We start from the raw sequence: 26,591 nt of genomic DNA on the forward strand, positions 1-26,591 counted from the left end.
CAAAACCAAAAGCAAAACCGCTTTTTTGTGGGTCAGTATCCACTCCCTTTTCACTCAGAGTTCCTAACTAGATGGACTACTTTTAATGTTCTATAATTAGATGGCTATTCTGCTATTAGAGAGATGTGAACTCTTCTAGCAGAAATTGCTCCGATAAGAGCATACAGACCCTTTTTTGGTAGATATGAACACAAAATGGGGTTGGATCAAGTATTTTCCACTCTAAGCAAAGTGCATTTTTTCACACTCTTTTACTGGAAGTATGTCCGCAATTGTTTCAATTGGGGGCATCCTGAAAACCTTATACTGTTTGTTGATTTGAATTGTTTTATTTGTATTGTATGCAGGATAAAGTCATCCATCATATGGCATACGGGGAAAGGGAAATCACAGTAAACATACAAGAAACAAGCACCATCTGAGACAATCAAAGATATTCCTGAAGTTAAAAGGTCTTAATAGTTTTGGAAAAGACTCCCACAGAAGATTTTACAAGGAAGAGTATTCTGTAGTGGACATAGTAGGCACAGAAATCTTCTATGGTTCTGTGATTTAAAAGGAGAGAGCAGCTGAGTCAACAGATGTTTGCCTGAAGGGTGTAGTGGTTGACATTCTGAGAAGGGGCAGAGGAAGACCATCCAGGTACTTAAAAGTTAAGTGCAGAACTTTAAGAAACTATTCAATGCTTGACATGCAAGCAGTACAGATTCCCAAAGAACTGGCACAGAGTCATACTTACAGAAGCTGAAAAATAAATGAAGAGCTGCACTCTGAGGAAGGGCAGTTAATTCAACTGAAAGTCGGGAAGACTAGCAGCAAGGGCCTGTGCACAACCCAGTCAATGCGTGTCCCTACAAAAACATGACCCTGTTCTGTCGGTGTTTATATGGGAATGTGCACACAGTGGATCTTTGAATAACAGCCTGCAAAGGCATCAAGGACTTTCAATCTGAGACCCACTGACAGACAAGATGTAATGCTGTATTTAGATCTTGGCAGATGGTCTGCTAGTCTGTCGGGGGAGTGAGTTGGCCGCCACGGTCTTCACCAGCTCAGCAGCGGACTGTCCGCCCTGTCTAGAGTTCTTCACCTGCCTGCCCTGGATTTGTGCACTGTGAAGGGAGCCGCAGCTGCTGTTGCTGCAACTACCTTTACAACACTTAGGGTATGCCAAGAGTACACCATGTTTAAAGTTCACACTCTGCGATCTTTTTTGTTTAGAGGAAACAAGCTCCCAAATGGGGAATTTCTTGCTCTAAGCAACAAATAAATGTCTCCAATGTGCAGGCAGAATCCTCCCTGTGCACAGGAGCCATTCTGTGTCCTTCAAAACACCACTTGGGAAATGGGCTGCCAGGTCTGAGGTTTACACTAGCAGATCCAGCAGATGCTCCTCTAGTTTAAACCTGGCACTTCTCCTGGCTCTAAACAGAACAGGGGAGCCACAAGTTTTGGGGTGCAGGTACATCGCCAGGACACCCCTATGTTGGGGTAGCTGTCTTGCTTAATAAATAAATAAATCTCAGTATTATGCTCTTGCTCTGACAAACTCTAAACGAGGCCCCTAGTACTTTACTTCAGCAACTAGAATCAGCATTAAACAATATGGAAGTGGGTAGAGTAGCTTTTGGGTTAGGTAATGTCATATCAGCCATAAGAAAACTTAGTATTCAAATCATTGAGCTTGAGTCCACTTGCTCTGAGCCAGTTTCCTCATGTTTTCTGTTGCTAAGCAAAGATCAGAATGAACATCACTGACAAAGTGACAAATCAGAATTGAATCTCCATAAGAATGGAAAAAGAAAATGTTCACCAGGAATCAAAGAGGGATATTAAACAGTAGTGGAGAAATAGAATAATCCAGAGGAACATCACATGTATTCTGCTTAACATTAAACATAAGCCTATTTTTCCCTTTTCCTTCTTGTTTGATAAACAAAGTACACAACCACTCTAGAGCAATTCCTAAGACATGAAGCAGACAGCCCTAGAGCGAATTGTAGACCTCTGTATTGAAGGCTGCTTGAAGGTCCAGCATAATCTACAAAGACCAGGACAATTTTCGGCATTGTCAAGTAGATCACCCCATTTGTTTAGCAAGGTCTTCTCCGTACGATCTACAAAACCATGACCAGCAATGGTAGTGTAGCAAAAGATCCAAAGGTGTTTAGAACTGTGGGATATAGGGTAAATTTGTTTTTACTAAGAGCATTACAATTGAAAGTTTAAGAGCATCAGGAATAAAACTTGACATCATAGATCGATGAAGAGGTGGAGAGAAAATCTCAAGAAACTAATTTTAAAAAGAGAGATATTTAAAGTTCCTAAATAAGTTTGAATGTCCAACACCTTATTAACAAATGCTTCAGTAAAAATCGTGCACTTTTCTTGAAAGGGAAGGTTTCGAAATGTAGACATGGAGGTAAAAGTCATGACAGGCCATCAATGGCCGAATACATTTTAGAAGCCCATAAACCACACTGGGCAAGTGTGCAGAAGGTACTCATTCACGGCCATATTTATGGCCTGGTTTGCATCGCTCTTGTACCACACAACATGGTGCAAGAGTGAAGGAAACCGTAAGTCATATTATTGAATCCACCACAGCCATTTTGCGTGGCATTGAGTAGCTCCAAAAATATGGAGTAAAGCAATGTAGTCCAAATTGCTGTGTTGTGCTACTATGCTCCGGGTAGACGTTCCATGGGCCTAGCGTTTGTTTTTAAGAGAATTTATGTGCACACAACTCATATAACTACCTATAGATGTGCCCGCTATTCAACAAACTGCTACAGGGGGTTACTGAGCTATCCACATTTTTAGGAGGGCTTCATTTGTGTGTCTGTTGACTTTATGGTGTCTGTACTGTAATTCAGAAAAGAGAATGTGGATCATTTTGCCTGTGGACTTCTTTAGAAGAAATGACTCGAAGTCTTCGAACATTCAATCAAAGGAGATTCATCATTATGAAAGATATTCCCTGTTAAACAGAGGAAGGAACACCAATTGCATCCATATCTTGTGTATTTTCTAACTTTCTAAATATCTTAACTGTTTAGGGATATGCCCGTCTTCAGTGATAAACTCATCGCTGTCCTGCAACAACAACTCTGCGTCCTTCTGGTGGAGTGAGCACTACAGAGCCGCCTCATACCGGTTGTTGACAGTGGGAGAAAGTGGGTCTCAGTCCTGCGAAACATCAGGTCTATCCTGCAGCATCGCAGACCTCCCCTGCGGACAGCTTCTTAACGTCACCTGGGAAGTGCTCGATGCTGGGGCAGCCATTGTGGAGTCAACTAATACAAAGATACAAACAGGTATTATGTTTAGATTTGACAGATTGTCTAAGTATTGCCCACTGAGAGCTAGCTTTAACATTAATTGGTAGAGATTGTAGGGGTTGACTTCTTGTTGCAAACCTTGATGAACCATCAATTATTTTAGGGGGAAGAAAATCATATTCTCAAAACACAGCATATTCCAATATAAAGTGACCCAATAGAAAGCCAAAACTCAAAAAGCATGATGCGCTCATCAAAGAGGTCCTAAATTTCTTATGTGAGCTGTTTTCCCTATCCCGGAATGTAACTGTACCATCTCCATTGCAGCGATTCTGATGCAGTGAGTGCACTTGAAAAAGGAATACCCCCATTCCAACACTCCTTCTCGATCAACCACCATCTGCCTGGCCCACCTAGTGCCACTCAGATTGTGCTTTCTAGATTTGCTTAGCCATTATTCACTTCAAAACCATACAATTATTTAAACCTTATGTATCATTCAACATCTGCAACTTTTGGCGTCCGCATATCTTCCCCCTTACCGAACTAAGGGCCATATGTATCATCATCCAGTTTTGCGATTCTCAAATAGCGATTTTTAAGAAATCGCTATTTGAGAATCGCAAATAGGTATGTATGTACAAAATTGCTTTTTTTACGATTTCTTAAAATTCCTTAATTGCGATTAGCAATTTGTGAATCGCAATTAAGGAATACTTTCCCATTCATTGCTATGGGCCAGGAGGCCCATAGGAATGAATGAGAAGTTATTCTCAATTTGCGATTCGCAATTTGCTAATCGCAAATTGAGAATAATTTCAAGGGTGCAGGGGTGTCCAAAGGATACCCTGTTGCACCCCTGAAATATGCATGGGTGCACATGTGGCGCACATACATGACCTAATTTTGCGATTCCTTATTTTGCATGCAGATTTGTGTGATACATACCATTTTGCGAAAATGCGTTCGCAAACGCCGAAATTCTGTGAATTTCGGCGTTTGCGAACGCATTTGGGCATGATACCTGTCAGCAATAAAAAGATTTAGCAAAAACATGCAGCCATTATCCAGGTACTAAGTAACCCTAAAACAAATAGCGATATTTTGGTGAAAGTCTGGCCTTCATTTGATCTCCAGTGCACAGCCAAATCACTTGCAAAAGTGGTCACCTTACAGCTGTACAGCCACCCCAAATGCAATGGTCTCCTGAAATATTACCATTCTGGCTTCTCGCGTCACTAAGGAACCAAATCATCCTAATGGGTATTTAGGAAATGGGACATACAGCCAGAAAGCAGAAGGAGACCTGTGACCTCCATTCATCTGTAGACATAGTTGATCATGGAATCTTTGAGATTGGGCTGTGTTCTTCCAGTGTCCGTTCTTGGTATTCGCTGTCTTGACGATAAGTTATTGCTCCAATATGGATCCATGGCCATCCCTCCTTTTGCTCTCATAATTGTATTAGTTTTCATTCTTTTTTCTTGCTATTCTGAAAGAAGTGGCCCAAGAATTACATGTTTGTCTGACACTTGCATGCATTATCCTTAAAACTCATTGGAAGTGCCTTATATCGTTCTTACTTTCCATTAATGTGCACACGATCTGCACTTGAAACCCTCTATAAAGTGGAATAACTCATTTATGAATATGCCATTAACAAGGCTGCATACATCTGCACAGAAGTATGTGACTTATCTGCATAGTCTCAGAGCAGGAGGATGTTTTAAGATCACAAACCTCCAACCTTTTTCATGACCTGTAATCGCCTTCGTAGTTTATGTTAATGTTTTGCACATGGTTTTGTATATTCTGCAAATTGATATATTTGATGATTGCTAATTATGATCTGTTTAAACAGCTCCATGCCCTCCCACTAGTCTTCTGATCGACCTTGTCTGCTCAACCAACATGGCCACTGCCTCATGGAGCCATTTTGGTGATGTGCTGTCATTCAACGTGTTAGCGAACTCAACGGATGGGCATATTGTGACCTGTAACAGCACCGGCACCACCTGCGAGCTGAATTCTTTCCAGTGCGGCCTCACCTACTCCTTGTCAGTCACAGCCACCGACGCCAAGTGTCACAGTACCTCAAGCGACACATTATTTTTTGACACAGGTACTCAAAAGAGGGTCATTTCTGTTAAGCTATTACTTCACTTTCACATTCAGCATAGGCCTAAACATTTACTAATAGCTGGGGGGATTCAGACTCAGTCAGTGTTCGACCAAAAAGATTGAAATGAAGAAAGGACTCAATGCTTGTCCTTCCATTATGCACGGCACAGCGTCAGAGACGGTAAGAGTGGTGTCGCCCAATTTGACAACTGGTTTGGTAGAAATCAAAAGAGCATGTGATTTCACAAGTCAACTTCGACAAAATAGAGGCATCTCAGGTGGGTGATAAGCCACACATGCTTTATTTTATGCAGGTAATAATAAGAATAGCAGGAGGGTGCCTGATGGTCAAGAAAAAAGCAGTTGTTGCCTGTGAATGCTGGTGCGGCTAAAATGCATTCATATGAATGTCCAGTGGGGTTAGTGGTGAGTGTCACATGTCATGTGTTAATGGACAGGTGACTGAGAGATTCTCCCCCGCCCCCTAATCTAAGACCAATTCAGGCTCTGACTTGTCTGGGGATCTGCCAGTTTACTCCACCACTGCAGTGGTGCAAGAATACTCAAAGGATCTACCTGGGAAACTGGATACTGCTCACTTCAAGGAGTAATTGCTCATGGTTATAGATAGGTATGACACCATGGCTATCAATTCACGAAAATGTAAGGGTGAGTGTAAGTGACATCATAGACCCATTGGCATCTGAAGGTATCAGAGGAGTTGAACATTTGTCCCATTCAGAGCCTCTCTAGGACATCTTATTTGCTGTTGCAGGATTAGGGAAAAGGCAAGGTGGTGAAACTATAGAAGATAAATATGGCCACAAAGGATATCTTAATGTTTTCCTCTCATGGCCCCTGGGACCAGAGGAAGCAAAGCAGTGACAGGGACAAAACAAATGCCAACCTGTAGTAGCAGCTGCTACTTCTGGCTGTCCCTAGATTCATCCATGTCTAGAATGACTCAGTGTGGTGTGTTCTTGGATTTGGAGATTGACCTCTTGATTGTGGGTGCTGTGGGCTTTCATGGTCAGAAGGGGAATGGTTGAAGGTTGGTATGAGTGACATAGGGAGTCAGAAGTGAGCACGAGGGCAAGAGGATTTTCTTACTTGTCGGTGGGGAAAGGTGTGTGTTTGTCTGAAAGGTCTGGAGAGGTTGAGCGGAGAATGAGTGCTGTTCGTGATTGTTCAGACTGAGATTTAGGTCATCAAGGATGATGTGGAATGCTGTGTATAATGTAAGGTCCAGGACTGTATGAAACTTCTGAAATAACTTGGCCATTGTTTCCGAGGGCGGGGGGTCTTTTATATTTTCGCAATGTACCCCTTATCTCTGGCCTCCCTAAGAAACGATATGTTAACGTCAGGTTATAGGCCTGGCCCTGAGTGGAAGTAAATAGAAACAGTGTGAACTCTTGTCTTCCAAAGTTCACAGGCACAGATGGCACAGTTCTTAAGTGTCAACCTGACAGATTGTATGACGACCCTTTGATCTTTAACTAAGCAAGGGGGTGAGTACTGAGGATAAATTGCTTTCCATCTCCAGGATTCAGAGAACAATAGAATAGTTACTTCTGGTTCAGGCATTTAGTAATACCTGTCACAGTGGTTTTGGTAGCAGACCTTTTGAATCAAAAATCTAAATGGATCACTGATGACCAGTGACCCACTAGCCATTGAAACAAAGGGCAACCGATTAAACAACAAAGTACTTGTTGTACTGAGTGTTATATGCTACTGGTGAGTAGGGCCTGAAGTGGGTTATAAGCACTTGGAGGGGGGTCTCTCAAAATGGCGTAACCTATGTAATAGAGGGCATGGCTTAAATAAGTAAGATACAAAACTCTGCTGCCTGGCTGGTGTATTTCTGCCTCTTTCTGTTATTGCATCCAGATATACAATAGAACAACTGGCATGTACTTAAAACAGGGCCAGACTATTGGCTTTATCAATTGTCGTTAGCTGCAGAAGATGAATGGGTAACAACAATGCCTTTGTGGTAAATAATAGTGAACATATCTGTAATTATGATACTGTGAAATAACTATACCACTCCATTAGAAACGTTAAATATAACTCTTTGTAAAATACTTACTTTTATTTATGGTGGGCTTGAAACAATGTCTAGAAGCTGGTACTACTAGGCAGCAGCTGCCCATGCAGCAGCTTTGTCACTGCAGAGCTGTTAAAATTAGAGCCTGCACTCTGCCCTTCACCCCTCCTGCCCCGCTGCAGATCCCCGCGGCGCGCGCTTTCAGGGCACTAGCAGGTGGTCCAAACTTCTGATGAGCTCCTTTGTGGCATAACCAAGGAGTCTCTCCAGGGTTTCATCAAAGGCTGGTAATGGCTAGTTGTGCCACCGAGTGAAGACTTCTTCTCACCCCCAGGGTGAGGGCAAAAATGAAGAGCACAAAAGGGACCTATGGGTTTCAGCACTTGTTTTTTAGAACTAAGCAGGGGCAGGACCCGGCCCATTTAAAGACCTGCTGGTGATTATTTGCATCATCGGCTATAATAAAACTGTAGGAGTGGCAGCATGTTGTCCGCAATTTACTAGGAAAAGATGGTTCTGCATGGCTTCCATAGGAGGGCTCTATCATGTACATCAGATTCTAAATCTGATAATTAATTGCTAAGAAGTAGCAACAGTTGGTAAAAAAAACAACCTTGCCCAGTGTTGCTACATCATAAAAGCCTTCTATACCATGTGGACTGGGCTCTCTGAGTGCCTGTCAGTGCAGTACTGCCCACCTGCTTTGAGTGAATGCAGAAAGCACAGCTGCTGGGGGGGGGGGGGGAGAAGGAATACAGGGAAGGTGGTGGGGGTTGGAAAAGGATGGAAGGTAAACTATTTTTTCACATTTTGGATAGGGTGGAGAGGCCATGTTATATATGGTTCCCCCAATACTCCTTTGCCTCAGCCTATTAGTTACAAGCAGGGGCAGATGATGTTGGGATCCATACATAGCAAAAAGTTATAGATGGGTAACTGAGTAGCTGGTATGTCTTTCACCTCTGGGTTGTCATAAGCAACTCAAGCTTTGCTTTCACTGTCAATTGGATGTTGCTGAGAATCCCTCAGTGATAAAACATCCTTGTAACTCAGTTGCCCATCTACAAATCTATATTTCATGGTCAGTTTTAGTAGTAGAGTGCTGAAAATTACATTTCTCTTTTTTATTTCCAGCCCCGTGTCCACCTGCAGTTGTCAGAGGTGATGTAGACTGTGCATCCAATAATGTCTCAATCACATGGGATCAGAGTGACAGAGCCAACGCCTATCAAGCTTCAGTCACTGACATCCTTGATAACAATAATGTTTTCACGTGCAACTCCACGGACACCAATTGTGATGTTAACGCTCTGCCTTGTGGCAAAAAATACTTTATTACCATCAAAGCGTTGCATGAGGACTGTGGCGGCAGCAAGAGCAACCCTGTAGAGATTGAAACAGGTAGGTTTCAGACTCGTTTTAATGTTCAAATTTCATGGCTTCTGGCCATGAAGAGTTTACATTTTCTAGCATATGACAGGCACCGTCTTTGTTTTTAGCCTATATTTTGTTTGCTTTGTATGACATTGTGTTACATACTAAAATCTGCATCACATCTAAACGTAAAAGCGAAGCATAAATTTTAACAGGAATGTTGGACATTTCATTTTTTCTATTTTACCTTCATTTTAAGATTTGTGTTGTACCTATCATACATATACATGTTTGGGAAGGCATTGCAGGTAAGTACTCAACTAGACTTCTTAGTATTGGTAAAGTTGGACTGAGCCAGACAAACCATCCAGAGATTAATTCATAAACTGAATGTCAAGACTCTACGACAGAGGATACGTAGCTCTAAGACAACACATTAAAAATGCCCTCTGGAAATTTGAGTTTTTTTCCATCTCCAAATTCTAGATTAGACCATTTCTTTAACTGACACCATTCAAAAGAAGAGAATGTGATGGCCTTGGCTGTGCTTTTTGCTGTGCTTTGGCCAGGAAGCATTTTTCTGGGTCAAAAAAAGCACGACGCAGAATGAGAAGCACTCTTTTTTGGGAGGAAGAATGGACTGTGGGCATCGCAACCCACCAATCATGGTTAACATGTGGTGGAACATCTACTTAACATTTGGGTATCTATGTGAAAGATTTCAGGCCCAGGTGTGACATGGGAAACTGGTTAGTGGGGTCTTCGGATAGATTAAGTATGTCTTCACTCCCTTTGTCGGCAGTGAGTGACAGCTCAGTTGGAACATCTATGCCGTATTTAAGGAGACTGAAAGGCATTTTAAAGAAGGCCCTAACTGAGGGTACTTGTTGGCTGCTGGTATCAGATAACCTGGTGAATGGTTATAACCCTGCTTTATACCACTGCACATACTGGCTGTTTGGTACTTAATATATGCCACACTAACAAATAGCCAGGCACCTGAAACCTGTTAATCAGCCTGCTGACATAGGTGCTTTCAGCTGAATGCTGGTACTGCAAAGCTGTCTGATGGCCAAGTATCAACAACACCAATTGGGCACCATCATAATAACTTTGATCTGTCTTGCTGATATCCCTAAATCATTGACACCACATCTATTGCACACCTACATTTATATACATTGACAGTGGAAACCCTATTTAAGGCTATTGTAAAATGCACCATCTCTTGTTGAAAAATCCCTTAGTTCTGATAGATTTTTTAAGGACTACAACTCTGCACTCACTCCTCTGCACATGCTCCCTCTAGGAAATTGAATGGAATAGGTAAACATCTTATGTAATAACCACAGACCTTGTGAGAGTGAACCTGAGCTCATCTCCCTGTAGACATGGTACAGAACAGAGAGGTGTAAATTGGAGCTAATGTGTAAAGTATTAATGCAGTAGTAAAGTTGAGAATGTAAACAATAATATCCCAAAATTAATTAGAGTACAATTTAATAAACAAATTGACACCAAAATGACAAAAATCCATTAGGAGAACCAGAGATATGAGTTTAATGTTTTAAGTAGAAATAGCACTAAGAAGCACAAAGTGCTAATGATAGTCAATAGTCATGGTAGAACCAGACCTAGGTGCAATTTGACCCTGACTGTGATAGAATGCACGTTGGATGCACTAACCAGGTTTGCCCTGGTCAAGGACTTTACCTCATGACTTCCTTCCTATAAGTCCCAATCCACCACAGGAGTACACTTCTAAAGTCCCAAGGACCTTAAGGGAGGCACTTAGAGACTCACAGGGTGGCAGGCAGAGTCCATTCCAGGTCTGGTTGCCACTGATCAGGTGGGTAGTTGCAGGAAAGGCCTCTTGGAGCATGGTGTATCCCTGTACCTCGAACTGGAGGTCAGCCTTTTGACATCTTATGACCCTTGGAGTCCAATTCTATGTCCTGAGGAGAAGAGGGAGAGCAGGTCGAGTCTTCCGGGTTCTTTTCAGGTCCCAGACAGCAGGCACAGCCTCTTCTGATCGTCTGCAGGTCAAGGAGTGTTTTGAAGTGTGTGTCTGGAGAAGCTACATTTATGACTGGCTTGAGCTTATGGGTGATAATGACTCCTGGAGACACCCTAACCAATGGATTAGGGTTCCTGGGGCTTACCCTACAACACTTTGCTCATTCTTAAGATAGCCGTCGTCTTCGGTCACACTAAGCTTGGGCCCCAAGTCTAGTGGTGTGTGTAGGGAGTATACTATGGTTACTCTTGTGTCCTCCCACATCTAACACTAAAACCCAGCTTTAGGCAGTCCCATGTACCCCCAACAAACTCACTGACAGAAGTCTGGTGGAACAAAGGTGAGTTTTCAGCACCAATACAATAGATACATGCAAATTGTTTTGGCATGCTGTTTCCCTCCTTTGAAGTGTCATATGAAGACCCCAGCAGACCTGTCGGGCAGGAGTTGTCAACCAGACGCAGACTGTGATAGAAGCAGGTCTGGCTGAGGGGACAAAAGAAGTGTGCCATTTTGGGTTTAGCTTCATCTACTTGTGACAGGGTAGACATCTTTGAAGTTAATCAAGTCTTTAGGCCCATCCCGTAGGCCACCCTGCCAAGGGCGCAAGAACACTTCCTCACACTCAAGGCCATTTGTCCCTGTCCGGGGAGCAAGTTCACAACTCATTCATGCCTATTCGGAATGCTATTTACTGGCTGGCAGAAGTTAGAGAGCAAAATGCATATTTAGCTTCCAGGGACACCAGGCAGTGCAAAGGTAGCTTCCTAAAAATAATCTTTCCAAAATATTTATTGCAAATCCAACTTCACCAGTGAATTGGCCTTAAAATAAATATTTCAAAAAAGAGATTTGTTGTTGTTTTGTCAGCAAAGATAACATTTATTAAACCTAATATTGTATCCCAATGCTTTCCTATGCAACATCCTACCCTGTTACCGTGAAAATAGCCTTTAGGGCTTTCCACTGTAAAGACATGTTTAACATTAAACGTTTGCATGTCCTACTTTTAAACACCATACACTCTGCCCTATGGGCAATAAGGGCTACTAAGCGGGGCGCTTACGAATATATTTAAAAGGAAGGTTTAATCCTATCAAAAGGGGTTATTTTCACAGGTTGAATTTGCAATTTAAAACTGCACAGCTAGGCTACAATTGTAGGTCTGCAGACACCTTTTACATTACTACTCTAGTGAGTGGAAGAATGAATGCTATAGTGCACTAGTAGCATTTAGTTTGCAGGCCCTGCCCACACTTGGTACCATACACTAGGGATGTATGAGTAAATTAAACGTGCTAATCTGGGATATACACATTTTACCATATTGAAAGGAGGAGCATAAGTACTTTACAACTGGTTAGCAGGGGGAAAATGCAAAGAGTTGTATAGCCAGCAAAAAAGGGGTTCAGCAAAAAAGCAAACAAAATTGGTGTGGCCCTGCAGAAAGGGCAAACTCCCCCACCAATGGTAGTCATGCCAACTGGCAAAGAGTGAACAGTTTCCACCAAATCCCAAGGTCCAAGAGGCAAAATGAGCTAGGGAAGGAGTGTTTGTCCTCGATCTCTCTAATGAAGAACTACAGAAGTAACTCCTGAAACTCTGGCAAGCATTGAGGAGTTTCCTGCTTACACCAGGAATTCCAAACTATACATCAACCTTTGCAATCTATTTACAAGGTTGTGTTCATTCATGCCTACCTAATCCAGCTATAAGTGATTGAGTGGGTTCTTGTTATTTGGTGCTAATTTGACAATCTAATCACTCATTAGTTCACAGCAATCCTCACATCAACTTCTGTACAACCATAAACATTTGAAATTTGTGCGAACTACTGGGAGGAAAAAACTAATTTGATGGGAGTATGGGCAGATTCTGCACTAATCCTCTTGCCACAAAGCATTTTACTCAGCTACCTCCCCCTGTGTGGGAAGAAGAGAGAGCAGAGTAAGACTGATTTTTCAATTACGTGTTGTAGCTTGCTATCATCAAAAGCCAGGCACCTCCTAAAGTGGCTAGAAAGTAACAAAAGTATTTTTTTCATCTTACATGCCCTGAAAGTAGTGGTAGAAGTGTACACAGACTATATAAAGCCCAAACACTCTTTCAATTCCAGTGGAGACAATGCAATCATCGATTATTAAACTTTGCACAGGCACTCACATGATGCTGCACATATAAAGTAGCAAGCAGGGGGAAAGAGCTGCCTGCTATTTACTGTCTTTACTGTTTGGGACCAACTTCGTCATCTACCCACCTTGGATTTCGATCCCGGAGAGGTTTTTGCCTTGCAAACCGGCTGTCCTGCTGCACCCGAGGACAAGGTCATTGCGGGGCATGACCGCTAGGGACTACAAGTCCCATAATCCTCTGCCTGGCCTCCAGCTGATGCTGATTACGCTAGATAAGCTTAAAGGTGTCCCGCTGCCCTGGGGGAAAGAGCTGCCTGATGTTTGCTGTCTCTACTGATTGGGTCAACTTCATCATCTACCCGCCTTGGATTTCGACTCCAGGGAGGTGTTTGCGCTGCACCCTGGTCATCCTGCTACACACGAGGGTAAGGCCCTCATGGGTCACGACCACTGGGGACTATGAGTCCCATAGTCTTCTGCTTGTTCTCCTGCTGATGCTGATTAGTGCTACATAACCGCGATGGTGTCCCGCTGCGTGGGACGTGCACTGGTGGAGCCCGGGCTGTCTTGCGTCCGCCAGTGCCAGGAAGAGGCAGGGCAGGGCCACTCCCCCTTGGCCCTGCAGCAAAGTACCCCTGCTATCCTGCGATTCAACACCTCATACCCACCTTCTAAGGTACTTTTGTATTCAACTTTTAATCAAACTTTCCCTTGAAAAGGCTTTTAAGTTGGCTTTATTATGGCTGGGAGGAAAGCTCTTTTAAAACAAAGACTCTTTTGGGATCGTGTGACTTTATTCCCACTGTAGTACTGTGTGTGCTGAAAAGGTTTTTTATCTCTGTGAGACAATGGGCAAAAGGAAAGCCCAGGATTAGGTTTCTAGGAAGACACTTGCTAAACACAGCCCCCCTGCACAACTGGTAACAATATAATGGACAGGATCGACACTTTGCTATTGGAATGCAAGGAAAGTGTAAACGACCGATCCCACCCCCCCCCCCATAATTTAAAATGCTTCTATTTCATTCTCACCCGAAATATCACCTATCGCCCTTAAAAAAAAAACTACCGGATCCCACAAAGGTTTAACACACCTCGCCAGCACAGTCACTCTGGCACTCGCAGTGTTGTAGGCAATAGCCGTGTAGGAGGTAGCGAGGAGCCGCAGTCCCATGATTCTGAGCAGCCTCTAGACCCCCAGGTTGCTAGCCGGCTTGAGTGCCGTACCAGGTATGCTGCCCTATCTACAGTAGAAAACATAGCAAAGACTGAAAGGCTGAATGCCCTTAAGGAAGAAGTTTTATCCCTGTTTCAAAGCTTAAGGGGCACAATCGGGGGTCTCAAGGGGGAGGCAGCGGCCCTGAGATGAGTGGTGGAGGACTTGGAGAAAAGGGTTGCAAAAGATTTAGTACAGAGTACAGCAAATCAAGCAAAAGTGATAGAAGATAGATTTTCTTCATGAAAATGACCGGCAGGCTGTTTCTCCACGCGGCCCAGTGGTGCATGCACCAACCACTTACCCAAAATAGCCACTGGTTTTCCCTTGCCCCTACATTACCTCCAGCCGCTTTCTTCCCTGTCCCCGATGAAGGCCTGTTTGGGCAAGTGACTTGCCCTTTGCTTCCCGCAATGCTTTACAGGGCATAGACTCAAGTAGAGGGTTTGAAAGAGAAAAAGTAGCAAAAGACAAGGGTGACCCAAACGTCACTAGAACTGGTCAACCTCATTTCAAGGGGGTGGTCGCAAATGTCTGTTGTATCAAAAATCGTGTTCAGGAGAAGGAAGCTGCAGTTTTCCTTATTTAGGTTCCCAAGCTAACCACTGCAGCAAGGGAGGATCATGATACACTTATAAACAATGTTACCTATTGGTTCAAGAAGACTCACTAATGCTACTCTATTATGAGGGATGATATCACTCAAGCAGAAAAGATACCTGCCCCTGGGAAGACACACGATATGGCAAAAGTATGCTTTGCCCATAAAAACTTAGTATATGGTCTGATGGACATAGACTCTGGCACCATCCCTGTTGCCAATACATCCATTGCAATTAAAAATCGCACAAACATGGATGAGACTACCTCAAATGAAAGTGATACTAGCAGGGATGGTGGTGGGGGAAACAAGGTCAGTGGGACTGCTGGACCCTAGGATTGGCTCCAAGAAGAGGGCATAGGTAGAGCAGAGGGGGAAGCACTAATAGTTGGGACCGCCTTGTGCGATCTCCCTTCCCCTAGGTCCCTTGTCTTGTCCCGTGCCCAATGTTTGGCTAGCGAGGACCCAACTAATGATCTGTGTGAAACCTCCAGCTGTCCTAGATAATGACAGTGGGGGCCTGAGGAGGGAGGTTCGTACCAGTAATAGAATTATCCAAGAGGCACATGGGAGTGCGATCCTGCACTGGTGTCCTAATCCTAATAACCTTTAGCAAACCAGACTCAGATAAAAATCCTGGTTTAGAATTTAGCAGGGATTTCAAGGATGCTGCTGGAGTAAGAGTTGGGCAAATGTATATATTTTTATGGTGTGTGCCTGTCCCAGGAAATATGGAGTTTGACACCCATACACAGGAGTGGGTTTACAGCCCATTGCAAAAATGCGATTAAGAAAGGGAAAAGGAAACTATCCGGGGTCTTAGTGATTTGGGTCAAAATGTCACTATAATGTAAAATCAAAGTTGTCCCTGTAGATTCCCAGATATTTTGGCAGTCGATTTTACCTTTCAGTCCGGGATTAAAACTAGCGTTTATAATGTGTACGAAAGAATGGTATTCTACAGGGAGGATATTAGCGCTATAACTGCTCTTGACTACGCTCTCACTGAGAACAAGGGCAGTAATCCATTACTGGTAGATGGGGATCTCAACTGTACATTTGAACCCTTTGCAGCCACTCCTTTAGATTTGACTCTGGAATGGGTCAGACATTGGAAAACCCCCTGATAGATATACCTGCTGTTAAATGGACAGAAAAAGCAGCCCAGGTGCTAGCTTTAACACTGCAATAGGACCTGAGGGCTACCAATGTCAGTACCGATGCTCATCGAAAAGGCAAAATGGCCTATATTAGACCCGGTCACTCAAGCCGTATTGATTATTGTTTCTTTGACTGCAGGATCTGGCTAGCTGAACATGATCTGCAAGTTGTCGAAAGAACAGATAGTGACGACAATTTTAGGCGACTCTAAAGTGCCAGAAGCAGCCTATGACGGTCTTTGTGATTTCGTTGCACCGTCACAAGCCAATAATTTAAGGACTATAAAATTTGACTGTGTGTAAAAAAAAAAAAACTGCTGCGATTAGCCCATGATGCATTATATTGGCTGATTAGGGAAGCCTTGGGACAAGCCAAACCGGTATGGAGAAATTCATCTAAAGCAGCTGCTTGGTATAACCAGGAATGCAGGAAGGCGAAGGGGAAGCTCCCACTCAAGCCAGGATCTAGCGAGGTGTAGAGCGAAGTACATACTGACATTGGATCTCAACAAAAGGCAATAGGAATGTTTGTTTTGGTGTACTCTCCACAAAGCTCTGGTAGATAAAGGTAACAAGCATTTCCGAGAGAAAGCAGCACTATGTCTGAATGACTCAAAGACTGCCCTTGAATTTACTGTCTAACCTAATGAGTGGGTGTACCACTTCAGTGGATTGTACTCATGTTTCAGTGGATTGTAGTCATGTCAACATGGTGAGGAAGAAGACAATTGTAGCCCTCTGGAAAAGGCCTATCCAGTAAGTTGGATGCTCTTGTACACTCGCTCCCAAAGAAACCTATGCGCAATTAGCATCTCTATTCCAGCCAGAGCCCCAGGCCTCAGACAGGATCCTGAATGATATATATATATATATATATATATATATATAGAGAGAGAGAGAGAGAGAGAGAGAGAGAGAGAGAGAGAGAGAGAGAGAGAGAGAGAGAGAGAGAGAGAGAGAGAGAGAGAGAGAGAGAGAGAGAAGACCCAGAAGTGTGGGCTGTCTATATTAGCCTACTGACTAATGCCATCCTTTTGAGTATGGAGATTCTCACTTACTGTAAGCTGGTGGAGATTATACTAATTTTGAAAAAGGGGCTCGGGGCCAACCCAGGTAGTTATAGACCTATCAGCTTAAGAGATTCACTCCAGAAGATATTCTGTAAACAAACATTGACGCATCTCCAGGAGTGGATCACAGGAGGAAATATTTTTTCTGATTTACATGCGGGGTTTTGCTCCAATATTAGTACCCTCAACCAGATTTTCCATTTTATCCTAATTTTTGGGAGAGAAGTCATAATACAAGGGGGGAATTTGTTTGTAGAGTTTGTGGATCTGCAGACAGCCTTTGACCTGGTACCAAAGGGCAAACTCTGGAAGGTGTTGGCCAAGATGGGGATATCACACAATCTAATGGATAGTCTGAGGAGGCTACATGTAGATAATATGGCCCAGGTCAGGTGGGGAGAAGAGGGTCAGCTAACAGGCCCCTTCAAGATCAGGCGTGGAGTCAGGCAGGGGTGCGTTTTGGCACTCACTCTGTTTTCACTATTCATTAACAGAGTGGTGGGTTATCTACCACAGAGATGGGTGTGATGCTGCAAAAGTCAGGGGAAGAAGGGCTGTTTTCGACAACACTCTATTGATATCAAAATCTCTCATAGGGCTCCAACAGCTACTGACATTTTTTAACTCCTTTTGTGATGAGCAAGGGCTGGAACTAAATGATATAAAGACAAAGTATTTGATTTTCTCCAAAGGTGTTCTGAGGCTATTTAAAAGGCGTATGGTAGTTGGGGGCAACCCCATCGAACTGGTCCCCACATTTGATTTTTAGGTATCCAGCTCACACCAAATTTGCGTTGGGCTCCCTAACGTTTACTAATTGAGCAAATGTCATACATAACCAAAATACTTAGAACCGTGTCAAGAAAAGTGAACCCACAATTCGAAATTTACAACACCAAGGCCCTAGCCTCAGTCTTGTACCGAGCGGAATTGTGGGGATGTGGGACTACTGACAGCCTATCAATGATTGAGAATTGTTCTATAAGATCCTTACTCAGTCTTCTGGAAAGTACCCCTTAAACCCCAGTTTTCTTAGATTTGGCTCAAAGGAGGATTGTCCACACAAGAGACTCTTTGGGACTGATTACAATGCGGCCCGGAAAGGCTTTTACCAATAATCAGAGCCTTTCGGGCCGCATCGGATCAGGCCTTCCGTTTACTTTCCGACCTCCGCATTACAACGCTGGGGGTCTGAAACTAAACCGACTGGTCATTCCGGCTGGCTTCCAATGGGTTCAAGGAGCCCGTCGGCTAGTCGGAACGGCTCGTAATCCCAAAGAGCGGGCCTTTCCGCCCTTGGAATTACGATACATGGTTTCCGGCATGGTTTCCATTCCAGCCTGTCTGACATGAAAACCATGTTGCAAAGCGTGTTTGCCCCCCCTCTCCAGGGTCCCCTTGTGTGTATGGCTTCTGGTTGGGGGCCGAGGTGGCACCTAAGGTGCCCCCCTGTTGATCCCTGCACCCCATGGAATGCTTACCCTATGGGAGCATGTATTATGGACGGTTTAAAGCCGTAATGCATGCTCTCATACGAAAATGTAGGAATGAGACCACACTGTGTTCAGTCGCATCCTAATTAGCCAGTCGGGATCGCCGACCAGCGGTTGGTTGGTCCCAGGACTGAGATGGCAGTCAGGCAGACTCATTGTAATTAGGCCCTTAATGTTTTTACCTAGGGTCTTGTCTACTGAGCACTCGCCTGCTATCATGTGGGCCTCATCGCTCTTAATCAGCCCCAATGTGTTGGCAAAATTCCCTGGTTATGGTCCCGTAGGTTACTCCTGAGGAAATTAGGGTGGGAAATATATTTGACAGACCCGGAGAAGATGGCCCAGATTTCCAGAGACAGGGTCAAAGAAATCCACTGGGAATGTATCCAGGTGGAAAGTGGGACCAAAGCTGTGGGAGCGTTCACTTTAGCTTTCATAGACTCTAAACCCTATCCCCAATACAAATATACCATTGATGAGACTGTCCTAGTTATGGCGCGGATATTGTTCCTCCAATATACATACAAGAAACTTCCTACCAGGGTGTTGTGCAGCAGATGGCGATCCCAAGCACCACTTGGTGATCAGTGTCCAGGATGCAAAGGAGAACCTGAATCCCTGGTTCATTTATTATTTTTTGGGCCTTTCTGCAAAAACTTGAGGTCTAAGTGGATTGTTCCCCCTATGCAGGTGTATTGTTCCAGACACCACCTTGAGGTGCTTCGATTTCTCAGCACTGACACCAGGAGAGTTGTAGTATTAGGCCGAGCAAAATTTCTGATGGCCTTATGGATTAGACGATCGAAGTGTATTGTGTGACTTTTTTATCTATCCAAAACTGTATGATGGTTTTTGTATTAATTTATTCCCTGAGATGTATGTTTTTGGACATTAGACCCTTTGTTTTAATATTAGCGTATGGACTGGGTCGCCGACTTTGTTTTGAAATGATATAGTTCATAAATGATTGGTATGTGTGTTGTTTCAGGCACCACTGTGCACATACGGTTCTACATACGATCAGAAAGGATAACATCCCACATACCAATGTTCTTGTTAAATAGGCCATTTGCCCCTGTTGTTTTTAAGAAAGATTTGCTGTATTTTACTGTTCTTTTTTTCTATTTTAACCTTTTCTAAATCATGATTGCTTTGTTTTTAATAATCCTGTGAGTTGCACTTTATAAAATCAGAGTGGACAAAAATAAAGATGATGATGTTGATGAGGATGAAAATAGTAAGCAGAAGGATGCTATCATCTGCATAGCACATTTAGATGCTCTTGCAGATGTTCAGTAAATCAGGGCCTGAATGCGTGACCTGGATGCTGCCCATTGAAGGAGCACAGTAGTACACACCCATGTATGTGGCCCCTTTGGCAAAGCCAGTGACGGGCAAAGTGCGCTGTATGGTATATTCTGTAATGAATTTAAACAAATGTTAACGAGATGACTAACCTCCCCAAAAATAAAATCTTTATCCTTTTTGCAAGTGCTCTCTCTCGCTTTGTGCTTGTTGATAATTTACAGACTTTTTAAACAGTGGAAGAAATTAGGGTGGTAGTTTCCTGGATTCTCATTTCACACTATAGTACACATACCTAATAAATTATTTTAAAAAAAGAATGACAAACGAGTGGTTTGACAATGTGATTACACCTGAGACTTTAGATAGATGTTTAACATGAGGATAATGGCAAAAAGTTTAAAGAAAAGTTTGAGGAAAAGGTTAATTTGAAGGAGCTAATGTGCTATTTTCTCTTGTGGTTTCAGCTCCTTGTGTGCCACAGAATGTGGACTACACAGACTCCTGCGGCAGTGATGTGCTGGTCCATTGGGACGACAGTGAAGGGAGTCTTTCGTACGTGGTGACAGCCCGCAGTAGCAATGGAGACCTGACTTCCTGTAACGCGACCAGCAGATCCTGCCATCTTCTGGACCTGCCGTGTGGAGAATCCTTCCTGGTTAACATTCTAGCGTTAAGCGACTTATGCAGTATCTCTACCAGCCCCGCTCTGGAATTTTACACCGGTATGCACATTGCCCTTTCCTATCAAAAGCGAACAGATACTTGTCACTGGCATGGTGTCATTTAAACACAGGAGCCCCAGGACAGAACACCATGTTTGGCCAAGTTCTTTTCTTAACCCCTTGGGCGCGGCCGATTCTGCGCCTGTGCGGCGTTTTTCGAAGTGGGCGGGATTATGACGGCCCCCAGTCGTCATCAGCACACGAGCCCCGTGATGCATGACGGCTGGGGGCCATCATCAGCATTAAAGGGGTTAAAAGGGAATTTCCATCTACCACATTGAAGAGCAGCTGCCATCTTTTTCCGGCTGTGCTATTCTCATACACAGTTTCACTGGGAACGAGAAACATGATACTTTATAACTTTAAATTGATTCAGGAAAAGGAAGAGCATTTACGTAAATGTATCACTTCCTCTCTGAAATGCTGTTTTGTTAAGTACGTTTTTGCATTTTTTGCAAATTTTTGCATCCCTATTGAGTGCATGGATGTAGTGGGCTCTTTGTAGGGTGTTGTCACCCGAGTTGGTACCAGCAAGTGGTATCATGTTCTGCTGGTTGTGTGATGGACTCAATTGGCTTGGGTAAGCTGTGCCCTTCAGGTATGACATGATGCTGGTCTGGTGACCTGATCTGCAGTTGCTGTTAGTTTGAGGAAGTTTTGTATGAATGGTTGGTTGTCTCCCGTGGCCCCTGCCAACAGGTTTCGCTCTGTGTAGTACAACGTGGTAATGGGTGTGGGCACAGATATAATGTGGTCAGAGCCATACGGTATCTCGTGTCGCTACTGTTGTGGAGTTTATAGATTGGTCTGTGATTGCAGTGTGTCTCCTGGTGACTCCAAGCCCTTCCCCGATTTTACATGTAGTTTCTGTGTGTTGTAACTTTCTAAATCAAATAATGTGTCCTGAACTACAATGATGGCATTTTACATGGGATCTTCATCTCAGAATTGTATTCTGCTACTCTGGGTACGAGTTCTGTCTCACGTCTATGCGTGAATGGTTTATCTTTTGTAATTTTGGTTCCTTTTTATCTGCTGGACTTTGATTGTACTTATAACAGCAAAGTGTTTTGTATGTACTAGTGCGCTGCCTTATTCTAGTTTTTTCCAGAAGCTTTCATGATGGCCCAACACTGTCATGCATGCTTCTGAAGAGACGTGTCCGATTTAGATGACACTTATAAGTGTATTTGTGTGTGTGTGTGTGCATGTGTGTGTGTGCACAGGCATGTATGGGGGTGCATGTGTGCGTATTTATGTCTGTGTGCCATAATCTAAGGTGCTTTATAGTTTAGGTACTTTGTTAATACTTCATGTGGACTTTATTGTTTTCTTTTAGCTCGACTATTACAGATGGATTTTTGATTTTGCAAAAGTGTTGGAAAGTTTATTTTCAGGCCCCGTAATGTAGGTCTATATAAAATAAGAGTTAATCACAAAGCAAATAACCATAGAATGAGTCTTTAAAGCGCAAAAAGGGCCTGCACACCCTGAAGTACCTCTTTGGTTGTCTAATCTAGACAAAAATGAATGTTCAGTGGTGTGTTGTGTATGTCCCACGGGAGTAAGGCCTGAAATCCCACACACTACATGAGGGATTCACAGCCTTTTGGAATGCCGACACCTTAGAGTCTATGCAAATTCTTCATTACAAACGCTAAACTAGTCTATTTTCCTTGATTTTCATATATCAACATGCGTAGTATTGAAGCATTTCCATAGAATCATAAGGTGCAATCATCGCATGATTTTGTGAATCACCCATTTAATGTCTGTGTGCGTGTGTGTGTGTGTGTGTGTTTGTGCCTAACTGTAAGTGAAGTTTGTCCACATAGTGTACGTAAGACGTGCGTACATTATGTATGTGTAAATTCAGGGAGGAACTGCAAGTGATCATACCCATGGGAGTGTTAGTGAAAGGGTAGGAATCTGGAATGCCATGTATACCATCTACAAAGGAGTAATGTACGGGATATTCACAAACATTTAGCAATGTATTTCATTAACTCATCACAGCAGCTCAATTACATTTGAACGCGCCTCCTGTACGTTGTGCAGAAACGTGGGTAACTACTTTGCTTTGGTAAGATGTGAGCAGGGGCGGCCTTAGGCATGTGCAAGCTGTGCACCTGCACAGGGCCACCAAACCCCAGGGGCCCCCACGCCAATATATATAGCCTTAATATAATAATCCTCTGAGGATGGATACATATTTGCGTGGTAGCCCCTGTCAGGGATTTGGAGGCCTCTAGCTCTGTTCCACTTCCAAACACCCTGACCACCCCCTCTTCACTGGCCTCCGCGCTCCGCCCGGACCCCCTCTTCCGGGGCCCCCTACCTACGCTCCCTGCCCAGGGCTGCCATGAGCCTAGAGCCGCCCCTGATGTGAGTCAGTAGTGCTGATGCTCGCGTAAAAAAACTACGTTTGTGCAAAAAATAGAACATATACAAATATTATAGAATTGCACAACACGTCTAAAGCCATGCATGTGTAATATGTATCTTACACAAATGTAGGGTGAGGAAAATAGATGTTATTATTCTTGTATGTAAATACTATACGTATATAAATATATATGTATAGCGATATTACAACATGTGCATCTTATGCCTGAGTTTCAAGGGAATGTACATGGTCAGCCCAAAAACGTAAACAGTCAGATCACTAAGGCTCATTTCCATGAATCAGCCATTCTTAGAAACACCCATAGGGTCAGTTACAAAACATTAAATGATGTGCTTGCTTTGTCTTTTAATCCAAACTGGGGAGGTTATAAGTAATTAAGTTAACAACTGCACAGTCAGGGAGGATTGTAGGATGTTTTCAATCTCCTGGGACTTTAGTGCATCTATTCTGTCTGTGCAAGTATTTGCATTTAGTGAGGAGTTTTTGGTTGAGATCCGATTTCATTAGATGGTTCCTACATGTAAGAATGGCATTTATTTTTTGTCTGTTTTCTGACAAGCCTAATGTTTTATTCAGAGTAGGTCAATTTATAGATGTGGCAATGAGGAAGCTTACCCAGCAACGTGTCAGTGAATGTTTATTTGTACTTTAGACTTAGGTTTACGGGAATGTTTTTAATCAGATGTAACTATGCTTCAGATTTTTAATAATTCCACCGATAAAATATTTTCTGGTTCTGATTCTATATGGATGTTCCCATTCCTTCGACCACAATAAGTTTCGCAGCCAGCATCAAGCCAGTGCTCTCATGGACATAGGCCAATTGTCCTCAACACATCTGTACACACTCCCTCAGTAGCACACACTTACAGCCCATGTTGTCACGAGGGCTCTAATAATGTGTGTGCCTTTTCTCTGATTACCTCAAAGCAGTGATACATTGTTTGAAGTACAAGCGATAGCTTCATTGAAAAAGAAAGGTAAATAGCTGAATATTCGAAACAAAACAAAGAACATTGTAAGATAGACTAATCGTTCAGGAATTCAAAGGGAACCTGTTTTAGGCCCAAAAAAGGGGAAGAAAGAGAGGAGAGGTGCTATAAAAACTTTTCAAGTTTCAACCCTGACAATTATGGCTGAGATACTGGTCAAAAACGCAAAAACTCTGAGAATAAAACAAGTAAGGAAGAAGTCATAAACTCTAGCAATGAAATGAACATGAACTAAATGAGGAAGTTGCAAAATGAGGTCTTATTCTAAACATGCAGTGTATGGGTTGGAAAGCACTGTACAGTTTTCAATACAATGCAGATTTTGACAGTGGTATTTTTGTTTCATTCCAGTACCTTGCAGTCCAAAGAATCCATCTGTGCATATGGAGTGCAACAGTGATGTTGCCACGTTATTCTGGGAGCCAAGTCCTGGAGCCCTACTTTACAGAGCTACAGCGGTCTCAGCAGCGGGAAACTCGACAACCTGCACCTCAGACAACGCAACTTGTGAAGTCAGTGGGCTGCTCTGCGGCCAGGCCTACACTGTTGAAGTTACTGCCGCAAACGATAACTGCGAGGCCATGTTAAACGCATCGTATGAGGTTCAAACAGGTAAAGTGGGATACACTGTTGTGTTCAAGAAGTGTGCGGGGTAAATAAATGGAATGATCACTTAATGAGGCAGATTTACTAATATTTCACGCAAGGCGGTGCACCAATGAAAGTTGCTGTGCTGCGCCACGCGAAAGGGAGACAGCAGGACAACGCAATATCCACAAAGATATAGCGCTGCTTCTGTTATCCCTTGGGCTTGCGCACTGTGGGCTGCCATCCCCAAAGCACACCACTACATCAGGATGCAAGGGAGTGTGCATGAAGTCTAGCATACGTTTTGCACTAGAATGGTACCCTTCCAGTACACAATATAATGCCTAACCCTATTTTAAAACGTTTCTAAATTTGCATGTGTGCTGTCCAATACAGCACACATGCAAAGTTAGAAAAGCTTGCAGAGTAGAAGTATTTTCTCCAACATTATGCCTGTCCCATTGATACGAAGTAAAACACAGCATAGAGTTACTTTACATTTCTTTAGAGCTACTTTCCAGCAAAGTAAATCCCAATTCTTCACTTTTGTATCGCATCCCAATCAAGAGACTTAGTCTGCCATAGAGAACAATACTAAGTGTAATTCATTATTTAAGCATATTCCATCATTGAAATCACTGGTGACCTAATCTATGATAGTAAAGCTGACATTAGACAGTGAACCGATAAAAAAGAAAATCTAAAATAATTGAAAAAAGTGACCGTAGGACCGGACGCAGTAGGGGTGGGTTCTCTGCAGGGAAATGGACATAGGACCTGCCTAGCCCAGGTTTATGGACCTAACCCACTGTGCATGGCCTAGGCAATAAGTAGTGGGGCTGACGGCCACAAATGGTTGGGCCCTAGGCCTTACAGCTAGCTCCTGCTTTGCAGGATGAAAGCTCTGTCCAGCAGAATTGGTTGCTCACAACTTTTAGATGCAGGTCCATCCCCAAGTCCAGGCCCATTCAGCCAGGACCTGTGCCCAACCACCACTGCATGCATCCAAATGTTTTGGGTAACCTGTGGTCGGCAGAGTGTATGGCCTTGCATGGTATTGGGATTTGGTCTTCCATTGAGTGAGGGGGCAAAAGGCAATGTGTCCTAAGGGTTGGCCAAACAAAGAGTGTTGAACTCAGGGCCTGGCTGTAGTGCCAGTTCCAGCAGCCAGGCCCCAGTTATGCACAACTGAAGGCCATGCATAGTGGAGGTTGGCTGCCTGCAGAGGGTGGGCCGCAATGCCTTGCCAAACGTCATGTGGAGTTTTGGTTGGTCATTCACAGACGGTTGGGCGCAAGGTCTGGTCCTGAAGCTAACCATTCTGCACATGACCAAAGGAAGACTATTGGTCCCCCTGCATCCTGTCATCAGTGATGTCATTGATGATGTAATTTAACATGTCCCGCATGCAGTCATATATAAGGTCATAAGCAGTGCATGATGGCAGCACGAGTTATGGTTAGTTTATATGTATGCTGGTTTTAGTAGAATAGTTTACATATGTGTATCTTACATGTAGCTTTCATAACACAAAAAATATAATAGCCCATTTTCTGCTACCCTACAAAGGGACAGTGGACCTAAGTCATATGTGGGTCACAGGTCATCACAGCCCACAACCAGGGAAAAGGACAACCCACATACTACCTGGCATTTGTAGACAATGTTTTGAAATAGCCTGACTGTAGTTGAGACTGAAATATCATAAAGACACAGAACAGTCTTTCTGAATTCCTTTAATATTTAGGGGTTGAAATATATTTTACATTAGTATTGTTCTCAGTGGCACAAGAAATAATGTGAAAGCAGACTATATCTCTCTTAATTGTACTGTGTGTCATCCATTAATAGTACTGAGAGATTAGGACTTATATAGCAATATGGCAATGGCTCGCCATCCACCAACACGGTGGAGGACATAACCTCCTCCCCCTTACTCCATCTGCCTGGTGGAGATCTCTGTGCCTTCAGAGGGGCCATGGCAAGGGTAGTTTCACTGAAAAGATAGTTATTTTCTGAGTAGTTGCCATGTTTTATGGGGCTGCTCAGCAAACAT

At 43.3% G+C, this 26,591-nt stretch overlaps 1 protein-coding gene across 1 annotated transcript in view; it reads left to right on the forward strand.

The window, feature by feature from the left end:
* The window catches only part of LOC144797641 (uncharacterized), a 353,681-nt gene that overhangs the window by 192,587 nt on the left and 134,503 nt on the right, over nt 1-26,591 (forward strand). Inside the window, exons 34-38 of the mRNA XM_078668345.1 lie at nt 3,060-3,317; nt 5,143-5,403; nt 8,590-8,856; nt 20,291-20,548; nt 24,299-24,559. Of these exons, the coding sequence (XP_078524471.1) occupies nt 3,060-3,317; nt 5,143-5,403; nt 8,590-8,856; nt 20,291-20,548; nt 24,299-24,559 (1,305 nt within the window). The remainder of the gene's footprint in view (nt 1-3,059; nt 3,318-5,142; nt 5,404-8,589; nt 8,857-20,290; nt 20,549-24,298; nt 24,560-26,591) is intronic.

This window comes from Lissotriton helveticus, chromosome 1_2 (genome assembly GCF_964261635.1).
Source record: "Lissotriton helveticus chromosome 1_2, aLisHel1.1, whole genome shotgun sequence".
Taxonomy (NCBI): domain Eukaryota; kingdom Metazoa; phylum Chordata; class Amphibia; order Caudata; family Salamandridae; genus Lissotriton; species Lissotriton helveticus.